The sequence below is a fragment of the Pelodiscus sinensis genome, chromosome 3 (genome assembly GCF_049634645.1).
Source record: "Pelodiscus sinensis isolate JC-2024 chromosome 3, ASM4963464v1, whole genome shotgun sequence".
Classification (NCBI taxonomy): Eukaryota; Metazoa; Chordata; order Testudines; family Trionychidae; genus Pelodiscus; species Pelodiscus sinensis.
This window is the reverse complement of record NC_134713.1, coordinates 197,118,272-197,137,662: the sequence shown is the minus strand read 5'-3', so window position 1 is coordinate 197,137,662 and position 19,391 is coordinate 197,118,272. Positions and strand designations below refer to the sequence as shown.

Below are 19,391 nucleotides of genomic sequence, written 5' to 3'. Positions count from 1 at the left end.
TCTAGCCCGAGAGTAATCTACTCAAACCAATGAACAAAGAGGCGGGACCATTCCTTGCCCAGCTGGCTGGGGAATTCTGGGCGTGGCCCCAAGCCCACTGGAGCGAATGGAGCGACTCCTCTGGCTTCAGCTAAGCCTCGGAGGCCATGATGTGGGTGCAAGACACACCCTATAGCAGCGATCCCTGTGGGGGCATGGAGGAATGTTCAGGGGGGCGTGTGGTGGAGCCCGGGCCAGTCCCCATGGGGGAGAGGGAGGGCGCGCCTCCCAGCCCCACTCGGCCTATAACCATCTTGGTGAACCGCCCCTCGCCAGGAAACGGGAGGTATGAAATCTTCGCATGGTCATAGCCTGGTTCAAACACACACCAACATTCAGACCAATGAATCACTAGGGGCAAAGCAGCTTTTGCACACCAATGAGACACCAACACACTTACTATCACCTCGTTTAATGCCCAGCACATGTACTAGTCCTTAAGTGGAGCTCATTAACACCTGCTGCATCCTAAAACGATGGGCACGTGCAGATGTCAGACAAAACGGAATTCTTGGCCACACAGTTTATTCAGAATTTAGAAAAGTTCTGGGAAGCCTGACCAGCTAATGTATTTGCGCTCTCGCTCGCTCGCTCTCTCTCTCTGCACCTAGATAATTCTTCCAGGGCAAGCTGCATAACACATGATTTCTTGGTCTTCCTAACAAAAGTTGTTTAAAAGTGCTATAGAGGAGAAAAATACAACTGGGACAAAAATGAGAATACATAAAACATATTCCCAGCACTTAACAAAATTCATTTTTTTTACAACGAATTCTACGCTTTCTGTCTCTGATTGGCGTTTTCTATTGCTATCCCAAGAGCCTCTAGCTTCCTGTTCCTTAGTTTGTTCTGAGAACCCTTTCGTTTTGCTTCAGTTTGTTTCTTTCACTGGTTTCCGAAAGCTAAGATGGCTCATTGACCGAGTTCTCCCAGGATCGGCGGCACACTGAGAGACCAGAGTCCATTTCCAAGCAATAGTTAGCAGCGAGTCTCTCTCAAAGTACTTCTCAGATTACTGGGTGGTCACAAGCTTCACAATCATACTGATGATACGGGATCCTCGTGGGCACGTGCATAAATCCATGCTGGGCGTCTTGATCTTGTCCTGGAGTAATTGGTCTAGTTCACAGCGAAGTTCTTTCACCAACTCCGCCACCTGAAGCCAACAGGGAAACCCCCCCAAACAACATGAAATAACCTCTCCTGTGTGCTCTCCAGCCCATCTGTTGCAGGAGCCGAGCACGGTGTGAGGCAGGCACTCACAAGCTTGCTGGCCGCTTTCATTACCTGGTGGGAGGCTGCTGCGAAACGAATCCATCCATCATCCAGCGAAATAATAAACTCCCCCCGTTGCAGCTGCATGTGGACCTGCCCTCCTCCAAACAAGACCAGGGGGTACACCGACACCATGCTGCAGTCTCGGATGAATACGCGGCTGGTTTTGATCTTCTCATGATACACCAAGTACGGGCTGTTAAAGTGCCTCGTCTGGAACAGGCCAAAGGGTTTGCAGGTCAGTTAGGAGTGAGACCAGGCCTCACCAGTCAGTTAAGGAATAAATCAGATTACGGGCTCGCTCGCTGCCCGGTGCGTATAAAACTTATTCTCATTACACACAACCACCTTCAATGCTTTGAACACCCTCGCATCAAAGCGTGTTTCCCATTTACAACTACGGGATTTATTAAACAAAGGGATTCGCTGGGGCTACTGAATTCGACTGATGAACGCACGTCGGTCTGGGAACATTTTCAAACTTGCCTAAGTAGAAGTGGGGGGAGGGATCCCTCAGTGGTTTGAGCATTGGTCTGCTAAACCCAAGGTTGTGAGCTCAATCTCTGAGGAGGCCATTTAGGGATCTGGGGCAATTCTGTCAGGGACGGTACATGATCCTTCCGTGAGGGCAGGGGACTGGACTCGATGACCTCTCAAGGCCCCTTCCAGCTCAATGAGATAAACTTCACTTCAATTCCTACTAGCTTAAGTCTCTTGAAAATGACCCAGGCTCCTAGGTCATGCAGGCTGATCCGCTGTGCCATAGTCACAAAACGTGGCCTCAAACATTAGTCCCCCCCCCCCCCCGCCGATTCTTTCTTTCTACAGAAAAGCAGCCTTTAACTCAAAGCTGGTGACAGACGTTCATGGAGTCGGCATATTTGTTATTTCAGTGTTTTAAGAGATAGGTTAAAGCCTAAACTTATTTTGTATAACATTCAGATTGGATTTAAATGGTGCATTTTAAAAAAAGAAAACACCTTATAATTGATAATGACAAATCCAATTTCCATTTAAAAAAATCTGACAGTTTTTTCCAATAACATCATCGATTTGTATCCATCCAGGAAAGCCCAGTCGCTTTGCTGCTTCTCCCCCTGCTCTCGTTCTACCTAGTCAGGTGCCTCTCTTCATCCTGTAGTATCCCGGACCCTTTTGAGCGCAAGGACACGAGAGGAGCTGCTGGTGCATGGCCCCACTGCTCCGGGACTTGCTCATCAGACTATGCCTAGGAGTGACTACCTGCTTCCTCCACACAGCCGCCCTCCCTAAGCGGACAGGAGAGTTTTGGACCCAACACCACTGATGTGTTTGTATTTCTAAACCGTGTCCTTGCATAGCTCGGGCACGTTCAACAGAATCCCGTCTCCTGCGCTCGGTCTCCGCTTCCCTTCGTCACAAGATGGCCGCCCTGAACGCCGCTCCTTAGGACGCACGTCCGGAGCAAGGCCTATCGGAAATCAGCCAGCTCCTGACATCGCCTCTAGTTTCCCCTGCCCACACAGGAGACTTGGAGGTGGACGTGGTTCTTTATGTTAATTTAGACGCAGACGGATTCACCAGGCTAGATGTACACACACTTACGCTGCACAGTAGTCGCATATGTCGTTCTATCTAACTATGCGATACTGATTTCAAAGGCTAATTTGTCTGCCCGAAAAGGAGACTAGTGTTATCATGCACTTGAATTAAAAAACACCCATTCAATGGACCGTTTTTCCCTCTGTGATCTTTATTCATGGGAAATGATTAGGACGGGGTCTCCAACCTTTTTAAGCACGAGATCACTTTTCTAATTTAAGCGCAATCCAGGATCTACCTCAAACCCAAATACTCTTGCCCCACTTCCTTCCTGCCCCTTCTCCAAGGCCCCGCCCCGGTCACTCCATCCTCCCTCCCCCATCTTCACTCACTTTTACCATGCGGGGGGCAGGGTGTTGGGGTGCAGAAGGGGTTCATGGCTGGGGTTTGGAATGCAGGCTCCAGCTGGGCACCCACAGGTGGCTTCTGGGTGGTGGTGCAGGGGGCTAAGGCAGTCTCACCCCTACTCTGGCCCTGCACAACTCCCAAAAGTAGCCAGCAAACTCCCTCCATCCCTGCCCCCCCTGCTCTGTGTAGATTGAGTACAGGGTAGAGGGAGGGGCACCCTGACATCAGCATCCCCCTTCCTCTTGTTCCCATGCCCTGCACACCAAGCAGGAGGCTCCCGGGATCACCTGTCAAAGGCTCCAAGATCTACCAGTAGATCTTGATCTACTTGCTGGTGACCACTGGATTAGGAAAGGATTGCATTTGATCTTGTATGATGAAGTGACACTGGGCATTGCAACAGCGAATTAGTCACAAATAAAGTATTTCAGCGGAAGAAATACGCGCCCACGTGGTCAGTAAATTTGCCGTGTAAAGATGCTGCCCCCACACAGTTGCCATTTCATGCACAGTTCCTGAGACTGCACAGAGAATCGTGGTGGTCCCTACAGCCATAGTGCCCTGCAACTGAGATAATCCTGCAGGAATGTGAGTTCTTACATTTGTGAAAATCTGGGCCATGAACAATGTTCTCTCTAATCGATCCCACCTATGTGCAGAGTAAATTTTGTTTTGTGCACCAAGGCATGTGCAATTGTGCACCACCAGGACAAACGGAAGCCTAGCTGTGGGCACTCCGCTCATCAGCTGGGTGGCAGCAGACTATCTCCTGCGTGGCCACACAAGCCCGCAGCATATAGGAAACACGGACCATGACGTTGCTTGACCCTGCAAACTTAACTTGATAATTTGCGTTTCTGTCCTCTACGGCAACGCAGGCTCTGACCTGGCTCTGTGCCATCCATTAACACCCACCACAGAGATTTCAGTCATGGCACTGCTATATTTTTAAGCCTGCTCAGTGCACCAGTTCACAACCCAAGCAGCATTTAGTTGAAGCAAAGTCTTTTTCTTTTTTTTAAATGTCGACAACGTATCTTATGGAGTTGGAAAAAAGTCCTTACTTGATAATTCACCGAGGAAGGGTGAACGTGAACGTAACCATCATTTTTTGTAACAAACTTCAGCTCCACTGCCTTTGGGTGCATTTTAACTGCTCCTGCACTGGTACTCTGGTACTTCCCCTCTGGGGTTTTCACCTAAACGTGAAGATTAAAAAAAGTAATAAAATGAATCTCTCTCTCATTCCCCCCAAAGCGAACGCTCTTTGCCCAGGGTCTGTTACTACAGTACTTCACGGGGACACTTCTTGTCGGACACTGGACCACTTTGGAGGATGCTGCATTCCAACTAAACCAGTATTTCGGACGCTCCTAACCGCAAACCAATTCCTTTTGAGGTACGTTTTTGCTTGGTCTCCGCCCAGAGGAGACTTCGGGGGTATCTAAACCCTGTCACTGAGGTACAGGCAGTCCTCTGCCAGGCTAGTCAACACCAGTTGGGGGTTGGGTTGTTAATCATAGAATCATAGGACTGGAAGGGACCTCGAGAGGTCATCGAGTCCAGCCCCCCGCCCTCAAGGCAGGACCAAGCTCCGTCTACACCATCCCTGACAGATGTCTATCTAACCTGTTCTTAAATATCTCCAGAGAGGGAGATTCCACCACCTCCCTTGGCAATTTATTCCAATATTTGACCACCCTGACAGTTAGGAATTTTTTCCTAATGTCCAACCTAAACCTCCCCTGCTGCACTTTAAGCCCATTACTCCTTGTCCTGTCCTCAGAAACCAAGAGGAACAAATTTTCTCCTTCCTCCTTGTGACTCCCTTTTAGATATTAATGCTCCAGCTTTCATCCCCTTCTGTTCTTGTTCAGGCTGTGGCCTAAGGAGGTTACAGCAGCATGCTCCTGGCACCTTAACAGCATGTCAAAATAAGGGTCTGTGGGAATAACCGCAGTCACTGGCTACACGGGTTTGTCAGCTGGAGTTCAGCTGCCCCGGCAACAGAGACAGCATCCTCTGCAGAAGTATTAGACCTCAAACAGGAGGCAGTGTGCCAGAGGAGCACAGAATCAAAGCAATCGGGACAGAGCTGCCATTCCAAAGGGAGGGGGACGCACATGACAACAGAAAAGGGGAAAACCCGACTCTCTTACCTGGACAACATTGGGATACAGCGCAGCACATAATATTGCGGATATCAACTTGATGTTCTCTGCATTAGCGTTTGCCTATGAAATACATACAGTGAGTACCCACAATTCCCGGCTCCTACCCACAGGCCTCATCCCAGCACTGTCAATGAAAACCAGGGATTTCCGGATTCACTCTAGAGTCTGACTTCATATCAAAACGAAATGACTGGCTCGAGACCTTCTTTTTGAAACACTCTTTGTAACTTCATATTAGCAGCACTTACTGGATTCTGCACTTCCAGATGATGTCTTCATTACCTGGACCGCCAATTAATTGGCAATAGGTTTGTAAGAGCTCATCTGGACACTTCCCAAACAGTCATTCCATGCTGAGTAGGTAAATCACAAACCATCCCAGGTCTGCACGATCGTGTCGTCTGGCCATTCTGTGCTTGTCTTGCTCCAGAACTGCCAGTCGACACAGGGAGATGGCCCAGCTACATCAGCTGTCTGTACTCCTCCATGTGTGCAAGCAGCCTGCATGCTCCCTTTAGCAAAGCATGCTGCAGATTTCATCGGGCCAAAGGCCCTCAATCACATCTAATACCAGGATCCGTTTCCTGGCCCCAAAATGGGAATTGTATTAATTGCAGCATTTGCTATTGGTGTGCAGATAAGATGGCTATGAGCGGGGGTGTATGACCCTGTCTAGAATCGCGCCAGGTTGGATCCATGGCTTCACACTGCCTGGAATGCAAGCCATAGCTAGCAATCTAGTGTGCACCAACCGGGTTACTTTACTGACGTGGTGGGGTAGGACCACATTGGCACCCGTGCCCAGGAAGGACAGACACATTATCCCATAACACGCCGTGCAAGAAGTCACAAGAGAGCAAGGCGAGGAACCAAAAGCCAGGCCCCCAGACGCCCAGCACCTCACCGGGCTGCGTGCCACACCAGTGTGGATCCAGAACTGAAGTGTGATCACTCTCACCTCTCTGTTCAGTGTGGACAAGACTTAACTACTCCAGGGTGTTCATTACATCAAGTTAATTGGCAATTAACTGCAGGTTAAAAAAAGTCTAGTGGGGACAAAGCCAGTGACCGAGTGAGACAAGGACACGGATGAAAATGTGGCTGCCACAGTGACATAACCCACAGCGCTGCTCGTTAGCAGGGAGTGGCATTTGGCGATGTTCGCAATAGCTAGGCCAGCATTATGTAGTGATGGTGCATAGCAGACGTTCCCTTTCCTTGGATCTAGGGTCCTCCCTGGAGTCTCTCAGTGTCTTGCTTCCAAACGCTCTGCCTGTGCGGATCCAAACTGCAGAGAGGCCATTCATGCGTGCACCTCAGATCTGGTGCTGTGGACCCAAGTGTATACTCCCCAGCCAGCGCACCAAACCAAGAGCGTTTTAAAGCACTGGTGCTCCAGTTACCTCTTCTCCAGTCGCGTCCAAAACCCCATCTCCTCGAGACCACCTCTTCTCAATGTCCCTGGCTCTTAGCCCCTCCTTCACAAATCCAATATCAGACAGCAGCTCTGTGAATTGCCTTTTTAGGCTCGCCATCTCCTGCAATTCAACAGAAAGCCTTGCATTGTGCCGTGTGCCGGTGAGGTGAATTCAGACCAGATGACTCAGTTTAAACACCGACTGCCAGGCCTATCCTTCAGCATCTCACGCTGCCACCCACGACCACTCCGATTGCTGGCCGTAAGACAGCCAACGTGTATGAGAAAACTCGATGAAAGGCTACCCTGCTGAAGACATTATCCAGTAAAATCGAGCAGCAGGATCTTGCTGTTAAGGTTAGCAAGTTTCCAACCCAGCTTTTGCCACTGTTCAGAACTTTCCCAAGCCAATGAAATATTCCAACTTGGGTCTGAGCCGAGGGTTGATGTAGAAGTTAAACATGTAGGCTACGTCTAGACTGGCATGATTTTCTGCAAATGCTTTTAACGGAAAAGTTTTTCCGTTAAAAGCATTTGCGGAAAAGAGTGTCTAGATTGGCACGGACGCTTTGGCGCAAAAGCACTTTTTGCAGAAAAGCTTCCGTGCCAATCTAGACGTGGTTTTGCGCAAGAAAGTCCCAATCGCCATTTTCGTCATCGGGGCTTTTTTGCGCAAAACAGTTTTTAGCTGTCTACACTGGCCCTCCTGCGCAAAAGCATTTGTGCAAGAGGGCTTTTTCCTGAGCGGGAGCAGCATAGTATTTGCACAAGAACACTGACAATCTTACATTAGACTGTCAGTGTTCTTGCGCAAATTCAAGTAGCCAGTGTAGACAGCTGGCAAGTTTTTCTGCAAAAGCAGCTGTGTTGCAGTAAGCTACACATGCAAACTCTTGGACTTGGAAGGAGATGAGAGGGATGGGGCGGGATGAGGAGGTGAAAGAAAGAGGGGTGTCACTGACAAGATGATGGAGGTTACTGACTTTTTTAAAGTAATCCTGAAAAATACTGAATCGAAATGGACTTACTTGAAGAACTCTTCCCGATAAGAAGTTCTCCCTGCAATAGATGTAGCTGGCATGAGAACTCTCTTTTGTACTTAAGTGCCACCCCTAAATAATGGAAAAAATAAACTTTATGAACAACACCTTACATTTGAGAACACGTACACACATAAGATTTATAGCTCACCTTATAAGCCTGAAGAAGAGCCAGGTAATCACTGTTTTCTATCGCAAATTCCAGCTTTTTTTTGTTCGCTTCCTCTCTTTTATCCCATGGAGACACCTAAATAGAAACATCGACACATTTAATCTCTGCTTCCCTCCTTACTGCTCAACCCAAGTGCTCTAGCATCACCTGTGATGCACGTGGTCTTAGCTACTGATCATGTGTAGCCCTCACACCCATGATAAAAAGAGTTTATAAAGGAGTAAGTGAAGCTCTCTGGATATATTGCCTGTGCAGACCCATGCTGTAGGAGTTACATGCTGTAACGCTTTGATCCCAGAACCGTTCCACTGCAATATATTCAGGAGGGGCGGGGTGACCACAGATGTGAGATTGTAAAAAGCTTCACTTCCAGAAGAGACCTAAGCAATGGCTTCCCTTACTCTAAATCAGTGGTTCCCACATTTTTCAAGCTTTCGGACCCCTTTTCAATCTGTTAAAATTTCACAGACCCCTTCCCTCTCCCCCGCAGCGGGAGAAAGAAATAGAAAAAAAGAAGAAAAAAAAAAGAAGAGAAGAGAGGGGATGGGGCACACCGCAGTGGGCCTGATTCTTACTTTTACATTTTCCACTCACCCCTTGCAGTACCATTGCAGACCACCAGGGGTCCACGGACCACAGGTTGGGAACCACTGTTCTAAATAACGTGAATGTCGAGAAATGGAGAGAGGGAGGATCGGGGTGCATCTGCAGAAGCAACACACTGGGGGAAAACAACTTTCTCTTTCAAAAAACTGCCTCTACAGCCCTCACCGGAGAAGATTCGGAAGCATTAGAAAGGCCTGGTCTACACTAGAGAAAACACCGTTCCACTGCTGACTGGGAATGAATGTCTCACAGCCGGAACGCTTGAGAGCGGAATCCCCTGCATCTGCCCCTACGTGTCAACCAGGGACGTGTTAAAAGCAGCCCCTGCCTGAAATCTACACAAGGCCCAGACCAACAGCACACATCTTGAGAAACCCGAACACTGTCATACACGTCAAGCTAAAAGGAGAAATGTGCAGTGGGGGAGGGAAAGGGAGGGAAGAGAAAGTCTGAAAATGCAGAATGGTTCTGGGATGGGGGGTTTTAGAACCAGGATTGAACCACCCAGATCCGCAGCTGATGGACGGGCGCCAACCACAACTATGCTGCTCTCGAATACACTCAAGACTTACGCAACTTCAACGGTGAGGGATGTGCAGAGGCAATTTTGTGTTGTACTGTCCACAATACAGACTGTGCCGTTAACTATAGCTGGCAAACCCACACACTGAAACAGAATGCTCAGTCCTGACCTTTTGTGCTTGCTTCAGACAGACTGCTAAAAACGGCAACAGGACAGGAGCGGATTAGCTAAGATGACATATGTGCACACAGCCTGAAATCAGGAGTGAACCCTATATTCCCAGCTCAGAACTGCCAGCTTCCTAGCCGGCATGTACACTAAGCCCACTGCTTCCCAACACAGACAGGTGTCGGAGATGTAAAGTGGACACCTGTAATTTCACCAGCAATTTTGCTTGCACATTTATAGATTGTATAGACTCAGCAAGAATTACAAATGGATGCTTTATGTCCTAGTTAATGAGCTTCAGGGGGTAGCCGAGTTAGTCTGCTACAGAAAAACAACAGCAAGCAAATGGTCTGGCGGCACTTTATAGACTAACAAAACATGTAGATGGGATCATGAGCTTTCATGGGCACAGCCCACTTCTTCAGATGTGGGCTGTGCCCACGAAAGCTCATGATCCCATCTACATGTTTTGTTAGTCTATAAAGTGCTACCAGACCATTTGCTTGCTGTTATTTGTCCTAGTTAATGTTTGTCATTACTTCAATCCTTGATCCATGCCATATTCTTGAACAAAATCTAGGTTCTCTTGGCGTTAGTTTGGCCTCTGCTTACACTCACACCATCAAGCCCAGTACCACCGTGTCATCTGACAACAATTAGTTACTTTTACTAAAGAATTCTGTCTTCCAATAAAATACAGCTTGAACGTCTCTAGTCCAGCACACTCTGATCCAGCAACTTCCTTGGTCCGGCATGATTTGAGTTAGCTGGATGTCCACTTATCATGGGTGTAGCCAAGTTTCCTGCAGTCCCCTAAAGTCTCTTTACAGTCCTGGCTCTCAGTGTTTTGTAATATTTAGCTCTAATTTGCCCCTAAATGTCTTCTAAGAGCCCCGTAAGCAGTGTTGGCGATGCTGCTAGACAATATTGACCTCCCCTGGTCCGACAGATTCTCTGATTCGGCACCGGTTAGGTCCCGAGGTTGCCGGACTAGAGAGGTTCAACCTGTACTATGTTCTTTTTATTTTGGATCAAGCTGCCGCCACTGTGCATGTGCTTGTGACTACTTCCAGTTCAGACATAAAACCCATTTTCTATCAATACAAAACTCTCTGTGCAGTAAGTAGAACGGGCAAGAAATGTCAGAGTCATCTGGTGCAAAATACTACAACAGTCACTTATGAAAGCCACACGTTCCTTGACACACGGACGTAGTTTGGAGCGACCGACTTACAAAAGGGGACTTGAAGGCCAGACTGGCTGCTATGGTTAGCGCAGGATCCAGACACCGGAAAATGGTGCCAAACAGCATGAGTTTCCCAATCCGTACGTCGACAGGCAAGGAAGCCAAGTGGTACCCCAAAGGGGTGAGCTTTTCATCTGGAGTCAAAGCGCCCAAGTCCTGCAGGCGCAGCTTCGAGGTGCGCAGCGATTCCATTTTTGGTGGCTCAATCAGCCGGGAGAAGACGGATTGAAGGCCGTGTGCAGAAAACATCTCCAGAATCTTAATTCTTAAAGGAAAAGAAGTCAACTCAGTCAGCTGACACAGGACAAAGCAGCATTGAGAAGGCCCTCCCCACGTCCCGCCTGCTAGGTAGGCCATGCCAATGGGAGCAGACAGACAGACAGCCCCAGTCTCCACTGCCTCCCTACTGACCTTCGGATCCACTGCAAGATGGATTCTCACTAATGGGCAAGCGGTAACCTATCCCAGAGGGCCTCTTCTCCACGCCCTGCCACTGCCGGGGCAGCGAGCGAACCAATGACCAGGGAACTAGCTTCTACTGCAGATCCAGACAAGCTCAGAGCCCCGGGCCACCACAGTATGGAACAAGACCCATCTGGATACACAGCCCCGGCACGCCGTCAAGCTAAAGAGCTGTCGTTCCTCCTGGCAGCGAACCAAGGGGGCAGAATTCAACTCGGGGAGTGGCCCAGAATGAATGAGGAAGCGCTTTGATCCCACAGACTGGATTCAACCCCCATTCCTGTCAAAGGAAAGACTCCCGTTTTGGTCGCTGGGCTTTGGCTCTGCAAACCTGCCATCCGACACTGACTGACTGGCACTGGGCTGCATCCTAGGAGTCTCCATTTTGTACAGGAACGTTTGGAACAGGGGGAGCGTCAAAGGCCGCACGAATTAATGTGTACCACAGCAGGGCTTAACTGGGATCAAACTGGACTACATGCAAACACATAGGAAGAGAGAGGAACATAAGAACGGCCATACTGGGTCAGGCCAAAAGTCCTTAGAGCCCAGTATCCTGTATGGCCAATACCAGATGCCCCAGAAGGAGGGAACACAACAGGTGATCCTCACATGATCCCCCTCCTGTCACCCACCTGCAGACAAACAGAGGCTTGGGACACCATTCATACCCACCCTGGCTAACAGCCATTGATGGACCCAACCTCCATGAATCTGTCTAGCTCTTTTTTGAACCCTGTTGAAGTCCTAGTCTTCACAACATCCTCTGGCAAGGAGTTCCACAGGTTGACTGTGCTCTGAGTGAAGAAAAACTTCCTTTGGTTTGTTTTGAACCTGCTGCCTATTCATTTCATTGGGTGACCCCTCGTTCTTATATTGTGGGAATAAGTAAATAACTGTTCCTTATTCACATTTATACCACACCAGTCATGATTTTATAGACCTCTATCCTATCCCCTCTTAGTCTCCTCATGGTCCCTCTGCCTTCAAAAAATGGGGAATTTTAAAAGACCATAAACAAGGGGCTGCAGGAAAGGAATGCAACATACCAGCCAGTGCTCAGAGGAGCATCTTTGTTAGCACCACCTGTACTTACAGAGGTAGGGCCGGGCCAAGGACACGGTGAGCGGAGGGTGCATTTGAGGGAGAGGAGGAGTTGGGAGATGAGAGAGGAGAGAAAGGGGGCTGGGCCAACGCTCTGATGCGACAGGCAGGCAGCAGCATGGTGGGTGGGAAGCCAAAGTCCCGAAGCAGAGCTAGAGGGCTCGTTAGTGGAGACAAGAGCAATCAACAAAGTGACCAGAGGGAGGCTTGCTGGTTTCCATGACGGCAGGAGCACGGCCGAGATGTAACAATTCTGCTGCTCCTGCCAGAGGAGCGGGGGGCCGGCCTTTTCCCACCGATGCCCTGGCCGTGGCTTACCTGAGGCAGAGCTGCTCCAAAGGCACTCTTTGTATTTCGGGTAGCTGCTGCTTGATGAGCTGGTGATGGTAGTGATGGCTGCTGAAGAGATGAAAGCAGACGCCAGAGGCGACACGCCCGGCTCGGCCTTTCCTTTGCAAGGCGTTGGCTTTGGACACAAAGGCGTCCTCCAGACTTTCCATTCCTTTGCTGGGGTCGTACCTACCAGAAGAGACAAGTCACAATGGACGCGGATGGGCGTGTCACGTCAACCCGGCGTGGCGTCATGGCTTACGAACATGCGCAGCAGAGGGACAACCACTGTTTATGCCGGCACCAAATCGTGGTCCAAGCGGCCCACGTGCGAGGTCTACAGAAAGCTGATGCTTCGCTGATTCTGTGTATGCCAGTCGCATACGTGTATGATGGATGTATTTGGGGATATGAGTCTAGGCTCTGTCCTTGCATTTCAAAGACTTGTTTCTGGGAGACCTCAGCAGGGGGCCGCTTGGACCACGAGCTGGGCCAACCTATTGTGAAAGGGCCGATAGTCAAGTGACTAGCAGCACTTCGCCGACAATGTTCTTCAGGTGGTGCCAATCCACGTCTGAGGAACTTTGCTGGGAACGTTCAGACCAGCATGTGAGCCGGGGGTGGGGAATCTAAGACCCAGAGGCCGGATGTGGCCCCCAGCTTGCCTGGATCTGGCTCCTGAGGCTCAGGGCTCCTCCCCATCTTTGAGGAGCTCGCGCTGGCGCTCCAGTCCCCTGCTGTCCCCCCGTGGGGCTGGAGCACACAAAATCTACAAGCCTAGCTCTGGTGCGTGAGGGGAATGTGGGGAGTGTCTTTCTCCTCAGTCGGCGGCCACGTCAGAGAGGGCTTGTTTTCGGTTTCTTACTTGTGCGCGGCCCTGGACCGATTTTTCTGTGGGCGAACGGTCCCTGACCCCAAAAAGGGTCCCCATCCCGATGTAAGCGACGGCTGCTGTGGAGTCAGGCATGGACAGGCGGCCTGCCCACGTGACACACTCCATTTTGGGAGGCACTTCCACACAAGGAGACCCACCGGATTCCCTCCGCGTGGGCAAGGGGATGAAGAGGGCCCTGGGGGCTCCTCCATCGTGGTCTCCATTCCATGTCATCACTTCAGAAGCACCTTTGCTATGAACAGAGGGCCCGGAAGGATGAATGCCCCCTCCTGACAAAGGGTCTATTCCAGAGACTTCTAGAACAGCAGATCAGGCCATCGCGGCCACAAGCCTGCACCAAGAACTCGGTCCCTGGTGCGTGTCATTTGATTTCTTTAGCTTCCTTCCTATTAATAAACCTGCAGATTTCAGCTCCTCAAGGATGGGCCCTGCGGGTTCTTTCGGGTTAGATCTGCGGTAACTGACCTGGGAACACGGCTGGTCCTTTGGGGGGGGAGAACCTGTTTGGATTTGGCGAGATTATGAAACCAACCTCCCATCTGCGTACGGAGGGGTGCTGGTGGTGGCACAGGTAAAGCTGGAGTGTCTAAGGCAGCGGTCACCAATCCGTCGATTGCGATCGACCGCCCCTAAGAGTCGATCGCTGCGGCCAGCTGGTCAGGGAGCTGCCCCTCCTTGCACCAGCCCAGCACGGCGCAGCCTCGACAGGCTGAACGCTGGGCCAACTGGCCGGGTGGCTGCCCCTCTTCGTTAACTTGCCAGCTTGCGGTTGGGGACGGGGGAGAGAGGGTGCGTTCCTGGCTCTGGCCTCCTGCTCTGGGAGGGCGTGGGCAGCCGGCACATGTGGCGTACCAGGGCCTGGGCTATACCGCCCTGTTCCCCACAGGCGGTTTGCGGGGTCGGGGATCCCCTTCCCCAGCGCCCCGCTGTGCCCAGCCAGGCTGGAACGAGCTGTGGGCAGCCCCGGGGTCTGCCCGGCCCAGCCCCAGAGCCGTTGCCTGCAGGCAAAGGTCTGGGCTAGGCAGGGAAGAGACTCCTCCCCACCTCTCCTCACCCCAGCGCTGTTGCCGAGAGACTGAGAGTCCCCACACTGCTGTCCTGCCGGTGAGTGCGCTGGGGGCACAGGGATGTGTGGGTAGGATGGGAGGGGCAGGGGTTGCTCACGGGGGGGATGGGGCGATGCAGGGTATCAGGCTGCGGGGGCAAGATGGGAGGGGACGGGGTTGCACTGAGGGGCATCGGGCAATGCAGGGGACCAGACCGGGGGGGGACCACTGGGCCGAGGGGAGCAAGGCAGGAGAGGGGGGCAGGGATAGCTCAGTGGGTTGAGCATTGGCCTGCTAAACCCAGGGTTGTGAGTTCAATCTCTGAGGGGGCCATTTAGGGATCTGGGGCAAATCTGTCAGGGATGGTGCTGGGTCCTGTCGTGGGGGCAGGGGACTGGACTCCATGACCTCTCAAGGGCCCTTCCAGCTCTAGGAGATGGTGTATCTCCATATATATAGGAGCGGAGGGGGGTGGACACAGGTTTACTTTGCAGAAGCTGCACTTTCCTTTACTTCCCACTTCTTTGCCTCCCTCCCCAACTAGCTCTTTGGCTGCATTCTCACCCTCTCACCTTTTCTGTGTTCCTCCCCCAGGCCCCTTCTGCCCCGAAACTCCCTCTCCTGCCGCCAAACTCTCTTCCAGACCCCGTCCTGCATCACTATCCCACTTGCTGGCAGCCCCGTTCCACACACTGGACCCTCTTTTTTGCCCTCACCCCAGAGCCTAAGAGGGTCCAAAAAATCCACTAACTCGGGAACCCCAGAAAAGTAAATCTGGCCTCGGGGAAGCCCTCAGCTCTCCCTGTCCCTTCCCCTCACCCTGTGTGGCTGGAGTGCGAGAGGAGTGAGGTATCTCAGTTGGGAGCCACATCGGGGAGGGGGACGGGTTTGGGGAGGAGTTTTTTGCTTCTCATGTGTGTGGTCCCCAACTGATTATTCCGTGGGTCAGTGACCTCCCCCCTGCCATAATAAAGAAAACATTGAAACCCTTTGCGTTGGACAGATGATAATATTTTACTCCATTTAAAATGAAGTTTGATGCACTAACATGAGAAAGTTAAAACACTAAATCTGTTTAATAATTTAAATTAAACCGTTCTCCCCCTCTGCCGCCCTAGCAAAATGGCTTGGGCATCATTTTGTAATTAACAGTGAGTTTCCACACTGCAACGGGGAGTCCGCGGAAAGGTCTGGAAAGAGCGGGGCCTCAAGGAAGGGGCAGGTCTCGGGGAAGGGACAGGGTATATCCTGGCTTGCTCTGACATTTAAAAAGTGATCTTGGGTGTAAAAAGGCTGGAGACCACGGGGCTAAGGGGACGGCCTGTGTGACTTCTTGCTAGCCAGTGCGATGAATGCAAGTGCTCGGTGACTGGTTTGGTGCCTTCTAGTGGAAGACCCCAGCCTGGGGCTGTAAGTAGCCCTCTATTTACACAATTTGCCCTGATCTGAATGTCCCTAAATTACACCAGGTGAAGAGGACTGACGCTGAAGTTCAGGCGGAGACTTACTGCCAGCATTTGGAAGGCCCAAAGTACCAACACTTGGATGCATGTCCGTCACAGGGCCATGCAGATCTTTAAGAGACATGAATTCATACTTGGATGCGTCAGACCGACTATGCAGAACACCTCATTCTCCGAGATCACAGCTCCCACCAAAGTAACCCCAGTACCTTTTCTCTTTCATTTTTCCAGAATCAATCACATAGACCACATCGTCAATGGTGATGGATGTTTCTGCAATGTTCGTAGATATGATGATCTTGGTAACTCCTAGAGGAGGCTTCAGGAACACCAACTGCTGATCCTCACTGGACAGCGAGGAATGGAGTGGATAAACAACGCAGCTAGAAGAGAAAGACGAGTACATGCTTAGGGGTTTGGAACGGGTCCCATAGGAAGAGAGACTGAAAAGATCTAGACTTCAGCTTAGAAAAGAGGAGATGAAGGGGGGATAGGACAGAGGTCTATAAAATCATGACTGGTGTGGAAAAAATGAATAAGGAAAAGTTATTTACTCATTCCCACAATATAAGAACAAGGGGTGACCAAATGTAATGGCAGCAGATTCAAAACAAACAAAAGGAAGTTTTTCTCCACTCAGCACATAGTCAACCTGTGGAACTCCTCGCCAGAGGATGTGGTGAAGGCTAGGACTTTAACAGGCTTCAAAAAAGAGCTAGACAGATTCATGGAGGTTAGGTTCATCAGTAGCTATTAGCCAGGATGGGTAGGAATGGTGTCCCTAGCCCCAATTTGACTGGAAGTGGGTGACTGGAGAGGAATCATGTGAGGATTCCTGCTCTGTTCCCTCCCTCTGGGGCATCTGTCATTGGCCACTGCTGGCAGACAGGACACTGGGCTAGAGGGACCTTTGGTCTGACCCAGTGTGGCTGTTCATATGCTTATCTCTGCAGCATTTCTTCCTCCCGACATCTGTGCATTCACATAAGCTATAGCCCAGAGTGTTGTAGGTTGTTCACACCTGTTTGCAGAAGCCCATGCCGCCTGTCTCAGCCTTGGAATTCCCCTGCAAAACTCTGGAATGGGGTCTCCAGGGGCCATGGATTGTGGGGTGAGAAGAAAGAGGGAAGAACATGGTTCCATGCTACACTCCACCTGAAGTTCTTCCGGGGGATGCAGTCATCAGGCTGAATGCAGCCCAGAACATTTACTTGCAAATATCAAGGATTTGGCTGCTGACATCTGCACCTGCAGGACTATCCTGATGGAAGTGAGGCTGAAGCTTGAAGGATCAAAGAAAACAAGACCCACCCCTTAAGAGTCTAACAGTGACCTTGGATGTCTTGATCCTCTCCACAGTAGCATCAGCCCTTAGACTGAACAGATCAGGGACTTTACGTGGCACTGTGATAGGGCCGAGTACCCCACCCCACGCTGGCCATAGGGAGCAGGCCCTCCTGTAGAACTGCCTTTAAAACATTCCCGGGGGGAAAGGACATTCCTGGGGAGGACTGAGTTTCAGAGCTGGAGCTGGGTTGTGGTCTCTGCCAAGGGGTCCCTGAGAGCTTTTCTGAGTAGCTAGGTGGGGGGAGCCCTTCTTTCCCCCCCAGCAAGTGATTCAAGGTTTCTGCTGTGTAAGGTTCTGCTGTCTCTTTATTGACATAAGCCCTGCACCTATTTACTCACCAGAAGGCTTATGGAGTCTGCATGGCCGAAGGGGACACACGAGCCTGATTCACTATCACCGACCAAGGGCTTAGCTAGAAGCGTTTTGAAAGACTGAAATGACAACCAGATTTACACCCGCCCTTCTGCGGGGGACGCCCTATTCCGCTGCGAAATTTGGTGACCATAACACATCAGGCTAAGGTCCTTCATCCTCATCAAGAGAATCACTTCTTGTCGAAATGCAATCTTTAGATCATGAGCTAAATAATGCTTGCAATAGCTTCCCTCCAAGTTTTAGCTCGTCCTTGTTCTTGAATTCTTCCCACCCCTTCCCATAACAGTTTGAACCCTTTACCTTAAAAACACTTCATACTTCACAGCACTAAACATGCAGATGTTTCTGGAGTGCCAAACAGGGTCAAAGATAAAGTTAGATGCTATGTTTTCAGCCTTCCATTGGATCACCATGGCTAGTGCTTAAACATCCAACGCAGCTAGCACGTAAAGGCTAGCTAGGTTCACTGTCATGATATTGGACGCGTCTCAAAATTCTCAAGTGATATTTATCTTGGTCATCAAACCTGCAAGGTTCCCTTCCCCAGTTTGAGGAAACGGGATTAGAACGTAGGTCGTGCATTTTGTGCTACGTGGACGATGACTGAGCCACTGTGCTAGCTCATAAAGGACATGATCCAAATGGCGCAGAAATGGAGATACTGCAATCTACGCCGTCTCCATCACAGCAAGCTCCACAAGGAAGTAATCCACATTTGGGACCGGAGATAGATCCAGAGTTGAAGTAGAAAGTAACTTTTTTTTAAATCCGTTTCTTTACTTTTGATGTAATTTGCAAACACTAATGGTTTGGGGCGCTCCCGACTTACCGTTTACTGTGCCTGTTATTGAAAAGGGCATTAGACTGTAGCTGTTCATAAAGCATCTTAATTTCTGCAAGACCAGGCAAAAATATCAATACAGCACCTGTACATACAGAAAGGAAGCAAAGGGTCAAAAGCGGAGTTCAGCTAACACACACTATTACCCTTTGATATTACGGCAGTGTACAAAGGCCCCCAGCTAAACCAGAGCTGTGTTTTGCTCGTGATATATAAACTCACAAGCTGCAATGACCCGGCCCACAGAATGTACAATAGAAACAGGCAGACAAAGATGTCAGAATACTGTCAAAGTGACATCTCTCGGTTACTTTTTGGGCTGGCCTCGGGTACCCATCTCCCACTCTGACCATCCTCACAGAAATTAGGGGCCTCCCCTCTCTGATAGACTCAAATGTCCTCGGATGAAAATGAGACGTTATGGAAATTACGCTTTGGACAAAAGCATCAGCTGGGCACAACGTGTTCAAGCACAGTTACATGCATTCCCCGCTACACAACCCGGGTCACCTGGCGGGTACGAGTGTTTGTCACTGACGATCCACTCCAGCAGGTCCTCGATTAACTCCAGATTCACTTTGTCTAAGTCCATGCGCGCCATCGTTTGCAACACTGACTTACTGACCCCTGCAAGAGAATTAAAGCAGGATGGGGCACAGGCGAGTTGGCGCCTCAGAAGAGAGCACAGGTAACGGAGCGATGGCCACGCGAAGGATCAGCAGCCGTACAGTGAGCAACATCCTGTGTCCCTGTAAATATGGCTGAAGGGGACATTCATGAGACCTCTGAGTGCAGTCTGTCCCTCCCTGCCTCCCCCCTTCAGTCTCCCACCTCATTCACTCTTCCCCATTCGACTTCTCCTCATCAACTCTCCCACTCACACCCCATTAGGGCTCATGAACTCGACACAGAACATAAGAACGGCTGTACTGGGTCAG

The 19,391-nt window shown here is 50.4% G+C and overlaps 1 protein-coding gene across 3 annotated transcripts in view; it reads right to left on the bottom strand.

Moving 5' to 3' along the window:
* Positions 1 to 547: 547 nt before the first annotated feature.
* DHX57 (DExH-box helicase 57) overlaps positions 548 to 19,391 on the bottom strand; it is a 42,534-nt gene continuing 23,690 nt past the window's right edge. For all 3 annotated transcript variants that reach the window (XM_075925814.1, XM_006116254.4, XM_006116253.4), the window contains exons 13-24: positions 18,964 to 19,080; positions 18,442 to 18,538; positions 16,099 to 16,272; positions 12,474 to 12,674; positions 10,578 to 10,854; positions 8,026 to 8,121; positions 7,863 to 7,946; positions 6,821 to 6,955; positions 5,403 to 5,477; positions 4,308 to 4,442; positions 1,327 to 1,527; positions 548 to 1,195 (exon numbers count right to left, since the gene is read on the bottom strand). In XM_075925814.1, coding sequence (XP_075781929.1) covers positions 1,052 to 1,195; positions 1,327 to 1,527; positions 4,308 to 4,442; positions 5,403 to 5,477; positions 6,821 to 6,955; positions 7,863 to 7,946; positions 8,026 to 8,121; positions 10,578 to 10,854; positions 12,474 to 12,674; positions 16,099 to 16,272; positions 18,442 to 18,538; positions 18,964 to 19,080 — 1,736 coding nt within the window. In that variant the 3' untranslated portion in view covers positions 548 to 1,051. The remainder of the gene's footprint in view (positions 1,196 to 1,326; positions 1,528 to 4,307; positions 4,443 to 5,402; positions 5,478 to 6,820; positions 6,956 to 7,862; positions 7,947 to 8,025; positions 8,122 to 10,577; positions 10,855 to 12,473; positions 12,675 to 16,098; positions 16,273 to 18,441; positions 18,539 to 18,963; positions 19,081 to 19,391) is intronic.